Below are 16,183 nucleotides of genomic sequence, written 5' to 3' on the forward strand. Positions count from 1 at the left end.
GAATGGAAGTTGTCTAGCAGACTGAATACGCAAAGCCTTTGATACTTGACAACTAATTTTATTTTTATTTAATATTCATTGATGCAAGTTCTAGTCTATTGTTAAATGATTCTAGTGAATAATTGCATCCATCACTTTGAAATATTTAAGACAAGTGTGGAGTTGTAAAACCAGTCTTTTGTACTGGAATCATCACCAACGTTACAGCATGGAAACCATGTTGACCCTCCGGTTTGATCACATTCTCGGAGTCTGCAGTGCTCTCAGCATCTTCTCAGAATTGCGTTGTATTTACATGCATTATGTAGCCATTCTTGTCTTCTTGGGAACCGTAAGAAAATGTATGGAATTTCTGTATTCTCCTTTTCTCAGAATCTGTCAGTTTTTGAATGTGACCCATCTGTTGATGAGTGAATGGTAACTGTTTATTCCAGAATAAAGCATGTGCTAAAATACAAACATAGAGCCTACAGAAGCACTGAGCTAAGTTTAATTAGCTGTAGAGTTCATTTAAACTTCAAACTACCAAGTTAACTCACTAGTCAGTGGGGTTTATAATACATTTCTTGCTAGACAGGGGCACTGATGATATATTTGTTGCTAGGTGATGAATTCTGATAACCTTTCTGTTCCTAAATCTGTAAATGTCTCATATGCACTCTCTGATACAGCATAATTCTTTATCTATGCCTCAATTCCTGGGTAGAACCACTACAAAGTTGCTAAGCAGCCATGTGTATAAATATATAAAACTGTGTCACTTAAACTTTCTGCAAATTGCATTTACCAGATCAATTCTCTGTTTGTTGTGATTGTAGCCACTAGCAAAGTGCCACACAAATGAGGTGTATCAGTGTACGGAAGGATGGTGCTTTATTTGTCCCAAGAGACTAATGCTTTGGAAGGGGACATGGGCTGGAAAAATGCACAGATTTAGTGTTTGGGGTTTTTTTAATGGGTTTATAACCAGTAGCAAAGTAAAGAGTGACTGATTATGATCTTACCTCTTTAAACCTCATAAGCATTGTAATCATTACAGTTATTCTAATGTGAAAGAAAAGAGACAGTTATTCAAACAGATATGCTAAGGTTTCTGCATTCTAATACTGCAAAGTCAGGTGATACTGTAGGAAGTCTCTATCACTAATCCTCAGAACAGCCATCAGAGCATTTGCAATTAAAGGTACCTATAACAAGTCGAAAGGAAGGTGAGAAACCATGCGCTTTTTTCATCTATTTGGTTTGAAAAAATAAAAGTAAATACTAGATTTAAAAAAAATAAATTGAACATACGTAGATCTGCTACTGAATGACTGGCAAATTTTGTTGTGATGGTAACTATGTTTTTTGGTTGATGGTGCATGGAATTCATGTAGTCTTAGGGATAACTATAATTTATAAAATCTAAGAGAGTACTTGTTAAGAAAATTTTAGTCACATATTGATTACCAAGTCAGTATTGTAATTACTGCGTGGCAGGCCAGCATTTTGTCTGATCTGTCTCTAGTGTGATCAGCATATGAAAATAAATATGACACTAATAAGAAATATAAGAAATAATATAAAACTATATTACTTTAAAGAAATATTATTCACTAGGGGTATTCTGGTGTCCTTAATCTCCACACTAGAGATGTTCGGTTTTCATTTTTTGTGTAATGTTTTTTTCTACAAACAGTCCCCATTGTGGGTGTTTGTATCTGGGCTGTTGGCTCAGGCAGCTTTTCATTGTGCCCTTTTGTTTACTATGGAGTTTAATATGAGGAAAAATTCTATCATTGGTCACAGCTGTCTGCAGAAACTGTCAGTTATCGGCCTGATCGATATTCCTGTAGCTGACTAAAAGGCTGGGAATCAAACACCGCGTTGATCTCAAGCTTAGCTTGTCGTTGCGCTGATGCAAACTATGGGCTGGCAGCGTTATGTACGTAGCGCTAGATGAAAGTGGATATCCACCTTTGGAAACCAGCAAGTGGCCAAATGCTGCCGCCACTGTAGTATATACTTGATAGGTAGATGGTGTTAGGTAACTGACACAACTTTTTATTTGTCATTTGCTTCATATGCAATGCATCTTGTTTAGATGTGAGCATGTGTAGCAACGCCACCTGTTTAAGTAGCAAACTTAAATAGCGGTGAATAGTGCTGTCATCTGGCTCATTGAATGATTGCTCTTGGGCTTCACATGTTACCTGTTTGGGGTTTTTTCATTGTTTCTTAGTTATTAAAAAGAGGCAGAAACTTCGGTAGCCTGATGTTCTTTCCTCGGTTTATCTATGTAAACAAATTTCAGGTTGCTCATAAATGATCCTGACTGGCAGAATATACTTTCCCTCAGGTCATTTCTTTTGTGGAAGATGCCAAAGCTTGTCTTTCTTTAAAGTATAAAAGCGTGTGTTTGATGTGAATGGAAACTGTTCTGGGAATGACTGTGCAGAGCAAGATTACATGGTGCAATTTTAATTACATTGTTCTCAGCAGTGCTACTTGTCTGATCTTAGTGTGAGAGTCAAAATTCAAACCAAGGTTATTTGGTTCTGTAACTTAGTCAAGCACTGATACTGTTTGAAAGAGATGACGAGAAGTTGAGCAAGCTTAAAATCCAGCAGAGTTTTGAGAGGTGGCTTTCTTCGTCAATCTCAAGTTCTGTACTTTAGCATACTGCAGTTAAGTGGTTGATTTTCCATGGTTTGTAGAATGACCTGTGTGTTGGAATTGGCTTGATACTGGGGTAAAACAAAAGCTTAACTACCAACTAATTTTGCAAGTTTAAATGCAATTTAGATTTTTGAAGGCATTCTGAAAAGCTCTTCACAAACTGTGTCCAACGGCTATATTTCAATACCCAGATTTTTAGACTGACTGAAAAGGAGCGTGGGTCTGTTATTTGTGCATTTATCAGATATGTGAGGAAAAATCAATTTTCTACTGGTGACTCTTAAAAAAAGGTTGAGGGAACTCACCTGAAAGAACTTCGTTAAAAAAGAAACTGTTATTTCTCTGTCAGGTTCATTGACAGAGAAGATGAGAAAGCAAAAGATTTCCCCTGGAAACAGGAGGAATTTTGTTTCAGTTTTTCACTGGGAAAGTTGAACAATCCATTGAATAAATGGTTTGAGCAGATTTTCAGGCATGGCATTACTCATTCAGCAGCTGGGAAAATAGGCCAGCAACCTACAGTATCCATTTTGAAAGGAAAATATTACACAGTGGATTTATTACTCATTCTCATTTCCTTTTATGTGTTGTAAATGATGCGTCATTCTCCATTTCTGAAAAAAACGCCTACCACTGAGGGTTATTTGGAAATTAGTTGCACATGGCACAAGCTGAAGTCTTTATTCGTGGGGATGCCTTTTAAGAAAACTTTATTGTGCATAAGGAAAGGCTCTTATAATAATTATGATTCCAGAAGAAGGGTAGCTGCATGCAGATGTCCATGTATTTGTTGGTTTTTTTTTAACATTTCCTAGCATGTACTGACCAATAGTTTTGCCTCTTATCAGTGTTGAGGTTAGGAAGCAGTCTATGCGACTCACTGTTGAATTACACATTAGTTGTAATTTCACGTAGAAGGTGAAACCAAGACCCAAGATTGAGAAGATGGAGGCAATATTGCCTCTGCACAGTATCTGTGGTAACGTGTAAAAAACACTTTTTATCGATAGCCTATTTAATGAAAAGCTGCTGCGCTTTGACTTCTTGTCTCAATGTACCGCTAAAACAAGAAAGATATAACAACCAATATTTTTTTCTCCGGTCTCTGAAAAAAGGAAATGTATAAGGGTATGAGTGTCTGCCCATGGGTTTGGTATAGGACAAAAGATCGTTTTTTAGAATAGTAATGTCTTCCTCTGTGCTCAGAGCACTGAGTTATTTCTACTTCCCACTGAGGGAGCGGACAAAACATCCATTCCTCCAGTGAGGCCTGATATTTCATTTCTGTCATTTAGGAAGCTTTTTTACAAATAGCCCAAACTTCAGGCAAATATAAATACCTGCATAATGTAGTGAATCTTCTGTTCATCTAATAGTATATCATAACTTCAATTAAATTAAGATTCACAGAAAATGGTCAAAGTTGAGCATGGTCAGAAGCTTGTGCCATTAAAGAAAAATTTTTAAAAAAAGGAAACAAGAAGTTATGACAGATCACATTAAGAAATGACAGATCACTGTAATTATAACAAACCGACCTTGAAGACAAATAGTTTTAATTGTGAACTTGAGGGGAAAAAAATTTCCATGACCTGTGGCTAATTGTCTAGTTAACTGAAAACCCTTACTAAATAAATTTATGGCTTTGGAGACATTTTAAACACATACTGGCCTGAATAAGGTACTTTCTGTGCCCGTTGCACTGTAGTTATTTCCTGTGAGTGATTGCTTGTTGTTACTTTTTGACATCTGCTGGCAGCAATTTATTTACATAGTTAAATCTCCTGGGACACTGCTTCTTCTCCTGAATACAATCTCAACTGATTAGTTTTCAATAAATTACATATATCAAGAAATTTGGTTTCGGTAGTACTTACGGTGGCTGCTCGAAGATCAGATGTGTGCTTGTGCAGAAGCCAAGGAAATTCATGGTCAGTAGTATACTGCCTCTTCATGCTTTATCCACCAGCATTCAAAGGAATTTATCCATTATATCCCACTGGGAATTCTTGCACAAACTCAGACTTCTGTCCCATCTTCCTCCACTACAGGGTACAATTAATTTCCTGTCGACAAACTTCTCACAGCAATTTGCACAGCCACAACGTATTGAATACATTTCAATGTCTTTGATTCTGTCTACTTGTGTCTCAGACTCAGCTAGCGAAGATTTTGTAAGAATCTAAAGTTAATTTCATCATATATTCTCCTGGGGTTCTTGGCAAAATGTTATGTAAATCTGCTAAAATGGAATAATATTGATAATTTGCATTGCAATGGGAAACATTTCATTGAAACTAACAAAGTTAAAAAGAATCTTTCCTACATATTGCTCCTGGGTTTGGGGTCATTTGGACTGTTAAGAATCAATGCAGTGTTAGTAGTGAAATGTCATATTCCTCCACGGAGGTGACAGTTCCTTTGAGACGGAAGCTCCACAAATGTGGTATCATTTTAAGCATCCTCTGCGTTTACAAAGAGACGACACTCCATTTAAACTGAACTACGTGTTGTGCTCAGGAGATCAATGACTGCTATAACATCTGAAGTTTTGATTTTTATATTTTTCTTCAGACACACTCACTGACATCATATTTTTGTTGCAGTAGTAATTTTCCTCTAGGACTTAGAGCAGAAACTATAGCATTACCATGCCTTATAATGCAGCCACTGACCCAGAAGATCAGTCAATAATGTGTCTACATTACAATGAATAAGTCAAGGCAACTTCCAGCTGAGAACAACTCACTACAACTCCTTCCACTTGATTAGATTTTTGCCCTAAATGAGACAACAGGCAGCAAAATAATGTGTGAAGGCCTGTAATGTGAGCTGCTGAAGTCCGCTGGGAGGAGGAGGGAATACCTTCAGTTTGATCGTAGTGTTTGTATTTTCCTGTAATTTCAAGCAGTCAGAGACTAGTGATGGAGCCATTTTGGTAGAATAAATTTGCTGAAGAACATGAGACGTCGTTGAGGGATCTTCTGTTCTAGGAGAAAGGAAAGAGGGAGTGTGGTGGAAAAAGGCAAGAAGATGCAGTGACATATCTATGATGAAAAAATCAGGAATCCTTGAGTTTGGTGCCGACAAAGCCATTTCGCTCACATTGTGCTCTGTGGAAATACTCGCTGGACTCCCAAACAGCAAGCCCAGTGCTGCAGGGCTAGTGCATTTTGCATCAGTGCTGGGCTGATACAGGTTGTGATGCTTTGGATTTTAGGGCAGGGTTGTTCAGCTCTAGCTCGGTGTACCTGATGCGATACTCATGTCTAGCCAAGTGGTGGTGTCATGTGCTAGAGGAGACGCAGAGCTTGGTGAGATGTGCGAAGATGCCAGAGCACAGTGTTGGGTGAAAAAGAAGGCGAGGAGAGAGACAGAGCAGAGCATTGTTAATGTAGGTCTTCAGTGGGGAGGAAGTGACTCGCTCTGGAATCACGCATCATACCCATTACACCCAGGCAGAGGGAGCCTTCAATCTAGTCCTACAGAATTTCAGATTGTTAGCAACTTCTCCCGCTACTATTGGTGGTAGCCTGGTAATGCGGGAGAGGGACTGATGCAATTGTTCCAGTGAAAACTTTACACCTTCTAGTGCCTGCAGCTGGTTTCTGGGTGAAATCCCTCCGCTTTCTTCATCTGTGGGAAACTTCTCTTATCTGTGATATATTTTTGCTATGCATTTTGACAGCACAAAAAAATGCTGTGTCTGTTAATAGGTACTATTTATACTGTGGAAAGGATATTCTCTGAAGGGCACATATGTACAACCTGGTCCCTGCTGGATGAACCGTTGGCCTAAATTTTGCATTTTAACAGGGTTGTGCACAGATCTGGTCGTCACACACAAATTGCATGGGAAAGTTTGCTAGTTTAGGTAATCAGTTTGTTTTTGAAGACATTGTAAGAGTGTGCAAGGATAAAGTCTGTTGTTTCTTGTTCTTCCAAAGAAGTCAACTGTAGATGTGTGTTCGTATTGAGCAGTTCTTGTTATATTTTGATGAATATTGTACTGTTGCTCACGTTTCCTCAGTTTTTGACTACCTGGTTGCTAAATAAGTCATCATTACAATTTACTTCAGGGGCACATAAAGAATTTATATAGGTACAAGAAGATCATAAACATGCAGTGGGAGATAATAACCTACTATTGCTTGTTGGATTTTTTAAAAAATCGTTCTCTGAATTCTTCTGCAGAACTATAATTCAGCATAAAACCGTTTAAAAAACCTTCAAAAAGTATTTTTCTTAAAATTAATTTTGTTCACTTAAATGTTTAATAAGATTTTCTTTTGTGTAAAGAAATATTTTAGTCATGCTTATAGCTTCTCTAAGCCACAAATCCATTATTTCTAGAGCACTTTCAGATATGAAATAATGATAACCTCATACCTTAAGGGACAACCTGTCTGACTTAACTGTTGACAGTGTCTTGTCTGGACTTTAGTCTGCCTTCAAAAGTGTCATGGGGCAGCATTGTTTTCTTTCTATTCTTTTTCCTTCTGCTGTTCAGGTATTCTTGAAGAAAAACACGAGCAATAAACACACTGTGGGCTCCCTGCCAGAACCCATGTTCCAGAGATGATTTTGAAGGCATCTCAAAAGAAGGGAGAGAAGTTGTCTCTCCTAATTGGCAATATTGTTGGCTTGAAAAGCAGGAGTTCTTTTGTTTCTCAGCTGCCTTTGTCAATTAGCTGTTGTAACAGTTTTCTCTTTTGTTCTTGGATGGATTAAGGTTGTCCAGAATGTTGGTTCCAGTTAGATTTCATCCTCTCCACCCTGACAGGATAGTTCATCTCTTAAGGGCTCGTAACACTTTGCATTACTATTTGTTTGTGTTGGGCTGCTGTGTGACACCCTGTACCAGAGTCAGGCATTCAACAGTGTGACGAACGCTGTCACATGGTGGCCTGTTACCATCTCCTTAGTTACTTGCCTGCTCTTTTCAGTCAGTGTCAATGCTTATTGCTAACAAGAGCTTTGCGAGGTCATGGTACTTTATGAATTGTTATATATGACAGCAGTGCTCAGAAGCATTTCCATTTGCTTAAACCACCACTTTTCTCTCTCTGCAGTTAATGAAGCTCAGCTTTGCCAGTTTCTGTCTAACTTCCCTGATTTGCTAATGTCGTTGAACAGGGAGGACTTTTTAGCAGAGCTGAGGGATCCCTGCTGGGCTGGAAAGTTAGGTTGCCTTTGTGCAGCTGTAATGTACTTTTCTTGGATCTCTAGACCCTTCGTAGGCACAGCTTCCAATTTGTGGTTTCAATATGATCTAAAGTTATTTGTTAAAAAGGATAAGAAAAAACCAGGATAGTATTCACTTGAAGCTGTAATTCCCACTGATTTGAACAAGCCTAGTTTTATTTACAAAAAGGATCCTAAACTTCATTGATAGAGTAATTATGTATGTGTGTTTGGTGTGTATTTTCCACGTGAAATTTCCTCACTGAGGAGACATTTTGTTGCTAGCTGTCACTAGCTAACATAAAAATATGAATACCTGTACATAGAGCCATCAAAGTAAGTTTTTGTGTGCTTATAGGTAAATATATATATTTAATTATACAGAATACCTTTGTAGAGATTTCATCAGGAAGAAAATTATGGATTCTCTATTTCTGTTCAAAACGAATTAAACGTCTGAGAATTAAACTCAGAGAAAACATACTTTATAAGAGGAATATATCACCCTAATATATGCTTTTGAATGTAAGAAATCTATTTCAGCTAGTTTTCTTTTTAGATAGTTTACCAGAAATCCAACTGCTAACCTTTCAATGTCTTAAAATGGTATTCTTTAAAACATCTGTGGTTCATTATCATAAATATCACAGTTGTGTAGAAACCTCCCATATGTGGTATATCATAACAGTGAAAATGGGATGCACTGAAATGATGAATCCCAGGAACTTGAGATTTCTTGCTGAGACTTATAAACTGTAATATATCCAATAGCAACTTCAGTTTCCCATAGTTACAGTAATGGCCTTGGAATCTGGTTTAAGAATCCTTTTTCCAACGGGTCTTTTGACGATAATAAGCTCAAAGTCAAAGATTAAAGCCTTGGGATGCATGCAGGTACTGCTAATAATGAATATTGCTTGGTGGACAAAAATATTGTGTACAATTCATATGTGAATGAGCTTTCTTACAGAAAGGAGTACAAGTCTAAGATAGGAGGCTGAGAAATGAACAGAGGGTGATGAGTGACATGCATGTTGTTTTTCATTGGGAGATGCTTGGCAGTATTTTCATTTTGCTTGCATCGAGTTTTTGGAGCCTGTCTCATACCATGTGGCATATTAAACACAATAAAGATGTTCATTTGGCAGCTGGAGCATGACTAGGAACATCAAAAGAGTCACATACGCATCAATAAATGAGGAACTCTGCCTTCATGGAAATAAATATTATATCATTGTTTTAATTGCTCGACAACGAGAGACAATCGCTAGTCGTGTCTGGTGTAGCATTACCAAAATTTTAGTTTAGGGCTATAGCTGAACTGTTACTATTATTTTTTGCACTTCTTTACCACCTTGAGCACCAAACATGAATCATTTTGTTGCAAATGCTGTGCAGTGCTGTACAGATGCAGAGCAAACAAGTGGTCTTTGAACAGCTTACGGTCCAGTTAAACGCCCTGAGCCCTAACACAGAGCAAGTGTGCAGGAGGACATAGGAGGCTGTCGTGTGTGGGGCCACTCATCAGGCTGCCATTCCTCCAATCTGTTGTAATGCAGCTGGGTAGTATGAATAATGCCAGTTAGCCATCCCGTGGCTTTCTTGACACTGCATCTCAGTGACAAATGCATGAACATCATAAACATCATCATAAGGATCATACGCCATCATGGTTGCCAAGCACAAAGTGTTCTATATTGGGAGTCCACATTTTCACTTTAGGCAGATTGCCAGGCAGGTTGGTCTCTTCTCTCCATGAACCTTGGCAGATTCCTTAGAGCATGCGCATCCATCCATCTGACAGATTTTGGTGACCACCTTTTTTTTTTGTATCTGGGAATTGTTTAAATATTAATCTGAAAAGATCTTATTGGAAGAACTCATTGTAATCGGACGTTTTATTTCTGAAAAGAGACACCCATACCTTCTTCTTGAAACCTGGCACTTCAGCTAGCTTCTCAGTGCTGTTTTCTGTCATCTTGTGTGTGTTTTTCCATTTTGTACTCAAGTTCTCAGTCTCATGCCCAAATTTCCTTCAGTCTTGGGAGAGAGCTCAGTGTCTAGGGCTCAGCTAGATGAATAAGCTGTGCAGTAAGACAGAGTGGTTAGTTCACTGAATTTCATAGTTTTTCTTGTACGAACCTCACATATATATAGTCCTAATTTAGACCTGAAAGGATAGGGAAATTAATTGAATTGAGAACTTGTATGTGTGGAAAAGACTTTAAGGTTCCACCTCGTCCATCCTCTTGGTTTGAATCAAGATCAGGTACTGAGATTGGTCTTGATTTTTGGATTAAGCTGATATTTGATTCACCTTATGTTAAAACCTTAGAACGGTAGATATTCAGCATGTCCTCAGAGCCCTCTTTTAATGGTTATCTGGAAAGCTTTCTTAGATATTTCTGAACCTTCCCCCAACTGATATTCACAAATCCCTGTCTAGGTTCTTGTTATACTGGTTAGTACTTGGAGGACATGAGGAGTAATTAACTAATCACTCTTTATAGGTTTTACATAGAGACTTTTACACAGGCTTTGTGTACAAAGCAAGTTTTCTTCACCAGAGAATAAGAATTAAAAATCGTGTTTGCCCTGCATTTAACAGGCTATGCTTTTCAGAGCATCAGTAATGTGTAGGTTTGTTTAAGAGATATAGCGCCACAGGCAGGAAATCTGAGTAAGCTGGTGAAGCTGAAACTCCTCAGAGCTCTCCTGGCGGGGCAGGAAAGTATGGCCAGTGCCAGGGCCAGCTTCCCTAGTCTGTGTAGCTGCTACTGGAGCCTGGTACAGGCAGCTCAAGTACTAAACTTGGGGGTATCTGCATTGGCTTTTCCTCAGAAGCCCCATGAATTTAAGGAAGAAAACATTCCTAGTGAGGGGCATCATGAATGACTGGGAATGCAATGCAATCTTGTGTGAAGTCCCCTGGTCATCCCATTCCAGGAGACATCAACATTCTGGTAAAGTTCACATTTGCTCCGAACTTCAGAATAGGGATTTTATCTAAGGCTGCAGTTCTCTTCAACTTTCTTAACAATTGGCTTCAGTGTCGTCTCTGCTGGCCCTTGGTCCAACAACCTTCAGTGTTCTCTATCCTTATGATCACTTCATCTCCTTCCACCCACTTCTAATTTCTCTCCTACCTATCAGTACTTCTCAGAGCCTTGTTATTTTCTTTCCCACTCCTTGCTATTAACCTCATCAAATACTCCTGTTTCTGTGGTGGAATTAGGAATTGAAAGCATCAGTGCTTTTGGATGAGATACAGTAAGAAAAGAGTTTCCCACTTTCAAACAACTCTGCTCCTGCCCTTGTTGGAAAAAGTTGTAGGGTTTCATAAAGCAAGGTCAATAGATGAGCAAAATATAAAAGGTCTAAAAATGTCAAATAACTCCGAGGGAACATATATAGATCCAAGTACTTCTCCTGACTCCATGTGTCAAGTCTGCATGTGGTCTTTGAATTTCTACAACGCTCACAGATGGCAGCAATGCAGGAATCTCGAGGCTTGTGAATGCTGAGCGGCAAGGTGGGAGAAGCGTACTCCCAGCCAGCTTCACCCCTCTTCTTGAAGCATGACACAGCATGGCCTCTTTTGGAATGTGACCTACAGTGTTTGGCTGGGCGATGCTGCAGCTCTGAACTATAACATCTGTTTTTAAGTGATTACTTTATCATAGTTTTGTTAGGCTTTTTTTAAAATTTTTTTACACTTTTTACAGATGACGTAATTAATTTCTTGGAGAGTGATGCCAGTTTTTTCCAGTTGTAAGCTATTAATAGACAGTAGATCACTAGCAGTTTTTAACTGGGAAGCACATATTTATTCAGTGTAACAAGGTACCTTCCTAAGACCCTGTTTCATTGTTTTGTTCTGTTATGTTTTTTAAAATGTAGGAAAATAAGATAAAAGAGAATCTGCTCATAATTCATCAAGGTTGCAACCTATACAGTGATTAGTATAGAGAATTTCAACTTCCCACGTTTGTGGTGACAGGAAAATTTGGCTTTTTTGTGGGTTGATAGCTTTAGGAGATTGCAGTGAATCTGTTAAACCACCTGTCACATCACCAACGTAAATTGCAATGGGTGGTTTTACATCAGGGAGGCCTTGCTAACAGAAAGCCTTCCATCAAAATCCAACTGTGAGCACAAGACCCTTTCTTGCAAGTGGTTCCTGGCCTTGGAGAGCAATGTGGACACCAGTACAGTCTCAGCACTGTGAAATTGTTTTAAACTGCTACTGCTTCCAAATTTCAGGTTTTTTCCTCCTGCTTCTACTGCAGCGTAAGACTTTGCAAGCAGGGGTCTGTGATATGACAGCCCAAGATAGGTTTATCTGGAGGGACTGGAGTATATAATGGGAAAGAGGTTTTGTTTCTTTTTTATTTATAGTTTCTCTTGCTTTCAGCAAAATTCAATGAAATGGCAAATGGGCTGATGAAATTCTGGTTTGTTATCCCACTGCGAATTCAAGGATAGTTCTCTTGCCCTCAAGTAAAGCAGAGGAAACGGGAACAGCTTTTAGTTAAAAAAATGTAAGCAAAACTTGTGCAGAAGCAGACCTTCCAGATGCCGGGGTAATTTTTATGCAAAAGGCTGCGGTGACTGTAGAGGCTGGACTCTTCTCCAGAAGAGGGTAGTCCAGCCCAAGTTCATGGGATCACAACTTTGTTTTTACAATCCCACCGCAGGCTCGTGATGCCTGTGCTGATGCCTGGGGTGCGCGGGGGCTGGGGGGCCGCCATGAGGAGAGGCGGGGCTGCCCGCCTGGCCACAGCCGGTTCTGGCCGGTTTGGGCCGGTTCCAGGCGGTTCCACAGCCGCCCCAGCGCAGGGCACAGCCGAGCCCCTCAGCGACGCCGGTGGTGGTGAGGGGAAAGGGGTGAGAGAGCGGTGTGAGCCCGGGCGGAGGAGGAGGAGGAGGAGGAGGAAGGGCTGCAGGCGCTGGAGCAGGGGGACCCCGCAGAGGAGCAGGTGGGTATGTCCCGAAGGAAGCTGCAGCCCCTGGAGGGGACTCGGGCTGGAGCAGGAGAAAAGTGTGAGGAGCTGCAGAGAGGAGCCATTAGGTACTGACCGTCACCCCCTGTTCCCCACCCCCCCCAGGCCGCTCGGGGAGAGGAGGCAGGAGCTGGGAAGGAAGGGGAGAATCTGAGCCCGGGGAAAAGGGCGGGAAAGTGTGGGTTTAATTTTGTCTTTTTCTCACCATATAAATCTATGTTAATTGGCAATGAATTAAACTAATTTTCCCCAAGACAATTCTGTTTGGCCCGTGACGGCAGTCGATAAGTGATCTCCCTGTCTTTTACCTTGACCCAGGAGCTTTTCATCTCCTTTTGTCCCCCCCTCCGGTTGAGGTGGGGGAGTGAGGGAGTGGCTGGGTGGGCGCCGGGGTGCAGCCCAAGGTCAACCCACTGCTGTTGATTTGGCAAGTAGTGTCCCACGTCTCATATTCTGTGCCTCATTCTGAAGTTTGGGCATTGGAGATTTTTGCTTTTGGTTAGTTTTTAATTTAACCTTTCTTAGCAATATTTGTCATAAAATGAAGTTGTAATCAACTTCTGGAACCAGCAACAGTTCTTTTTCCCTCTGGTGGTTCTACTTTGGGATTTAATCCAAATGAATGCCCAGAGAGGAAGAATCTCCACGAGGTCCTCTGGCAGCCGTGTCTTCAAGTTGGAAATAAGTGCAAAATTTAATGAAGAGGATTTCTGCTTACCTTCCCAGGATTGTTGTGTGGTCATCTGCTGAGGTTTTGTCTGTGCTTCAAGACCAGTTATAGAGATTACATAGTCAGGAAAGCTTAGTTATTGGCCAGGCTGTAAGAGAATCTGGGATTATTTTTTTTTTCCTTTGAAAACAATGACCCAATACAAGAAGTGTATACAGTGAATTTAAACAATTATGCAAAGTACTTTATTTTCAGCAAAACTCCATTGTCTTTGATCTTCTGTAGTCTGTATTCCTGTCTGTATTCATTTCTGAAAGTGTAATGCAGTTTTTAAAGATCCAGTAGAAATGAAATGTAAAATCAAAGTAACGAGAGCACGCAGATAAGTGAAAAGTCTACAGCAGCAGTAACTCAAGGAGCAGGAAGGGAATACAGAACAGGTTGTCTAAAAAACCCACTTCATGTGCAAATATACTGTTCAGCGATGTTGAAACCTGAAGAGTTTGCTTAGCAATTACAAGTTTGTGGTGAAGACCTCTTAATCATATAGCTGGTAGTTATATCACTGAAGTTTTTTCCAGTATTTTGAGCAAAGTGAATCTACAGGGCTCAGAGAAGGAATTTGAGACACGGTCTCAAACCTTTGTACTATTAAAGATATTTTTCTCTTTATGTCAGTCTTCGTAAATATTTTAAATCTTCCGTGTAAAGTGAAACAGGATTATCGACAGCTTCTGTTTAATTAAAAGTTCTCATGCACTATATCACAGAGCTGATAGTTAGTAAGAAATGTTATGGTTTGTTTTTTCGCTTGTGTAACACTTTTGCAGTAGACTGTGAGGTTGAATATTCTGTAAACAACCCATTCCAAGCATAAAGATTCATTGGATATCTGAAACCACTTTGCCACCAGAAGAGCTTTTAGAGATCTTGGGTTACGATGAGAAGGATAACAAGGTCTCTACTGCTGCTGCCCAATTTATAGAACTAGGTGTGAATTTCGTGCATGTAATTTAAGCGATCACAAAATGTTCATGTCCAAAGTGTTTTGTTTGTCTCCTCCCTAATTAGTATGGCCAAAATATCTTCATCCTTCTGGAAGTGCATATTTGTAAGATTTGTCTATGAATTATAGTCACACAAATATAAAGCTTCTTTGAAAGTTTTTCCTCTTAGGTTGAGAGACATTTCTTCTGGAGAGCTGTAGACAATCCAATAACATAATGATGTTTGAAATCTGTGTTCCAAAGTGGATGCTTATAATTGTGTTTTTTCTTTCCCCCCTCCCAGTGGAATTTGATGACTGCAAGGGGAATAACAAATTGAACTTCGAAGTTTCTAACCCGGACTTTAAGGTGGAACATGATGGGTCTTTAGTTGCACTAAGGAATATATCAGAAGCTGTCAGAGCCTTGTTTGTCCACGCGCGGTCTGAGCACGCTGAGGATATGGCAGAAATTTTGATTGTTGGAGCAAATGAAAAACACAGTGCATTAAAGGTAAGATAAATACAAAAGACTAGAAGAAAGTGCCAAGGAGATGCTGCTGGATATTTACATGTGCCATCTACGGCTGTAAGCAGTTTTAATCTGTTAGCAGAGATCAAAATCAGTCTTCAATCCAGATATTGCTGTAATGTTTTAGCACTTAGTTTAACTTAAAATATAAGTTTTCCAGGTTTTGAAAGATGTAATACGTCTTCAGGTGTAAGTGCTAAATGTTCATAAAGAAATTATTCAAGTGAAAAAGCCCAAGTATCAAAATTGGCTGGTGTACATTATGCTAGATAAACTCCAGTTTGGCCATAACTGAAAATGGAATGTCGTAGTCTAAATGTGTAATTTAGAATTTACAGAACCTTCATGTTCGCTCCAAGTTTAAGTATGTGGGAATGAATTCTGTGCTGTGGAATTTAAATTTTCGTATAGGTATGTTTATCTGATATTGTTATGTGTTAAGCTATATAACATCTGCGTGCAAATAGCAACACATATTTACACTCTCTATGGACCAGTGATGTTTGTTCCACTCTGTCCACTGAATGACGTGTCCTTTCTTTTCTACTTCTGAATTTCAGTGTAATTCTAACCTCCTACCATGGGGAAAAAGTGCTTCACAAACAGAATGAACTGTTTACTTCACACCCATGAAAGTAACAAAAGGAAATGTGAGATAGCCTTCACTTCTGTGTCATGACATTTAGGAGGGAGGCAGGCAAGACAGTGGCTTACTAGACAATTAAGCCTTGTACCTTTACAGACCTATAATTTCAAGGAAGTATAAAGAAGCCATGATAAAAATGACTGATCTATTGTTTTATTCTGGTATCTAGACTTTCAGCTGGCAGCATTCTCATTATATTTCCAACAACAGCTTAGTATAACTTAAGTCTTCCATTAAAAAAAAGCTTTAGGGTAAAGGTTGAACAAACTTCTGTAAGTCTATGTCTGAGGAAAGGTTTTGATCTGCACTTTAACCAGCACACAATGTGAATATAGATTGCCAGCAGGAGAGAAAGTACCAGAATGTGTAACTTCAGAGTGCTGATCAAAACACTTAAATGGAATTTAATTTTGTTTAAATAAGCTGTTTCTTCACAAAGTTAAATTTTAACAAGGCCATACTTGAGAAGAGTCTTGTACATAGTGGAGCTGTGGATTTAGGACCA

The 16,183-nt window shown here is 39.4% G+C and overlaps 1 protein-coding gene across 1 annotated transcript in view; it reads left to right on the plus strand.

The window, feature by feature from the left end:
- Window positions 1–16,183, plus strand: part of CDH13 (cadherin 13) — a 398,743-nt gene that overhangs the window by 61,183 nt on the left and 321,377 nt on the right. Inside the window, exon 3 of the mRNA XM_086468834.1 lies at window positions 14,806–15,014. Within this exon, the coding sequence (XP_086324960.1) occupies window positions 14,806–15,014 (209 nt within the window). The remainder of the gene's footprint in view (window positions 1–14,805; window positions 15,015–16,183) is intronic.

The sequence above is a fragment of the Leptosomus discolor genome, chromosome 8 (genome assembly GCF_034619465.1).
Source record: "Leptosomus discolor isolate bLepDis1 chromosome 8, bLepDis1.hap2, whole genome shotgun sequence".
Lineage (NCBI taxonomy): Eukaryota > Metazoa > Chordata > Aves > Leptosomiformes > Leptosomidae > Leptosomus > Leptosomus discolor.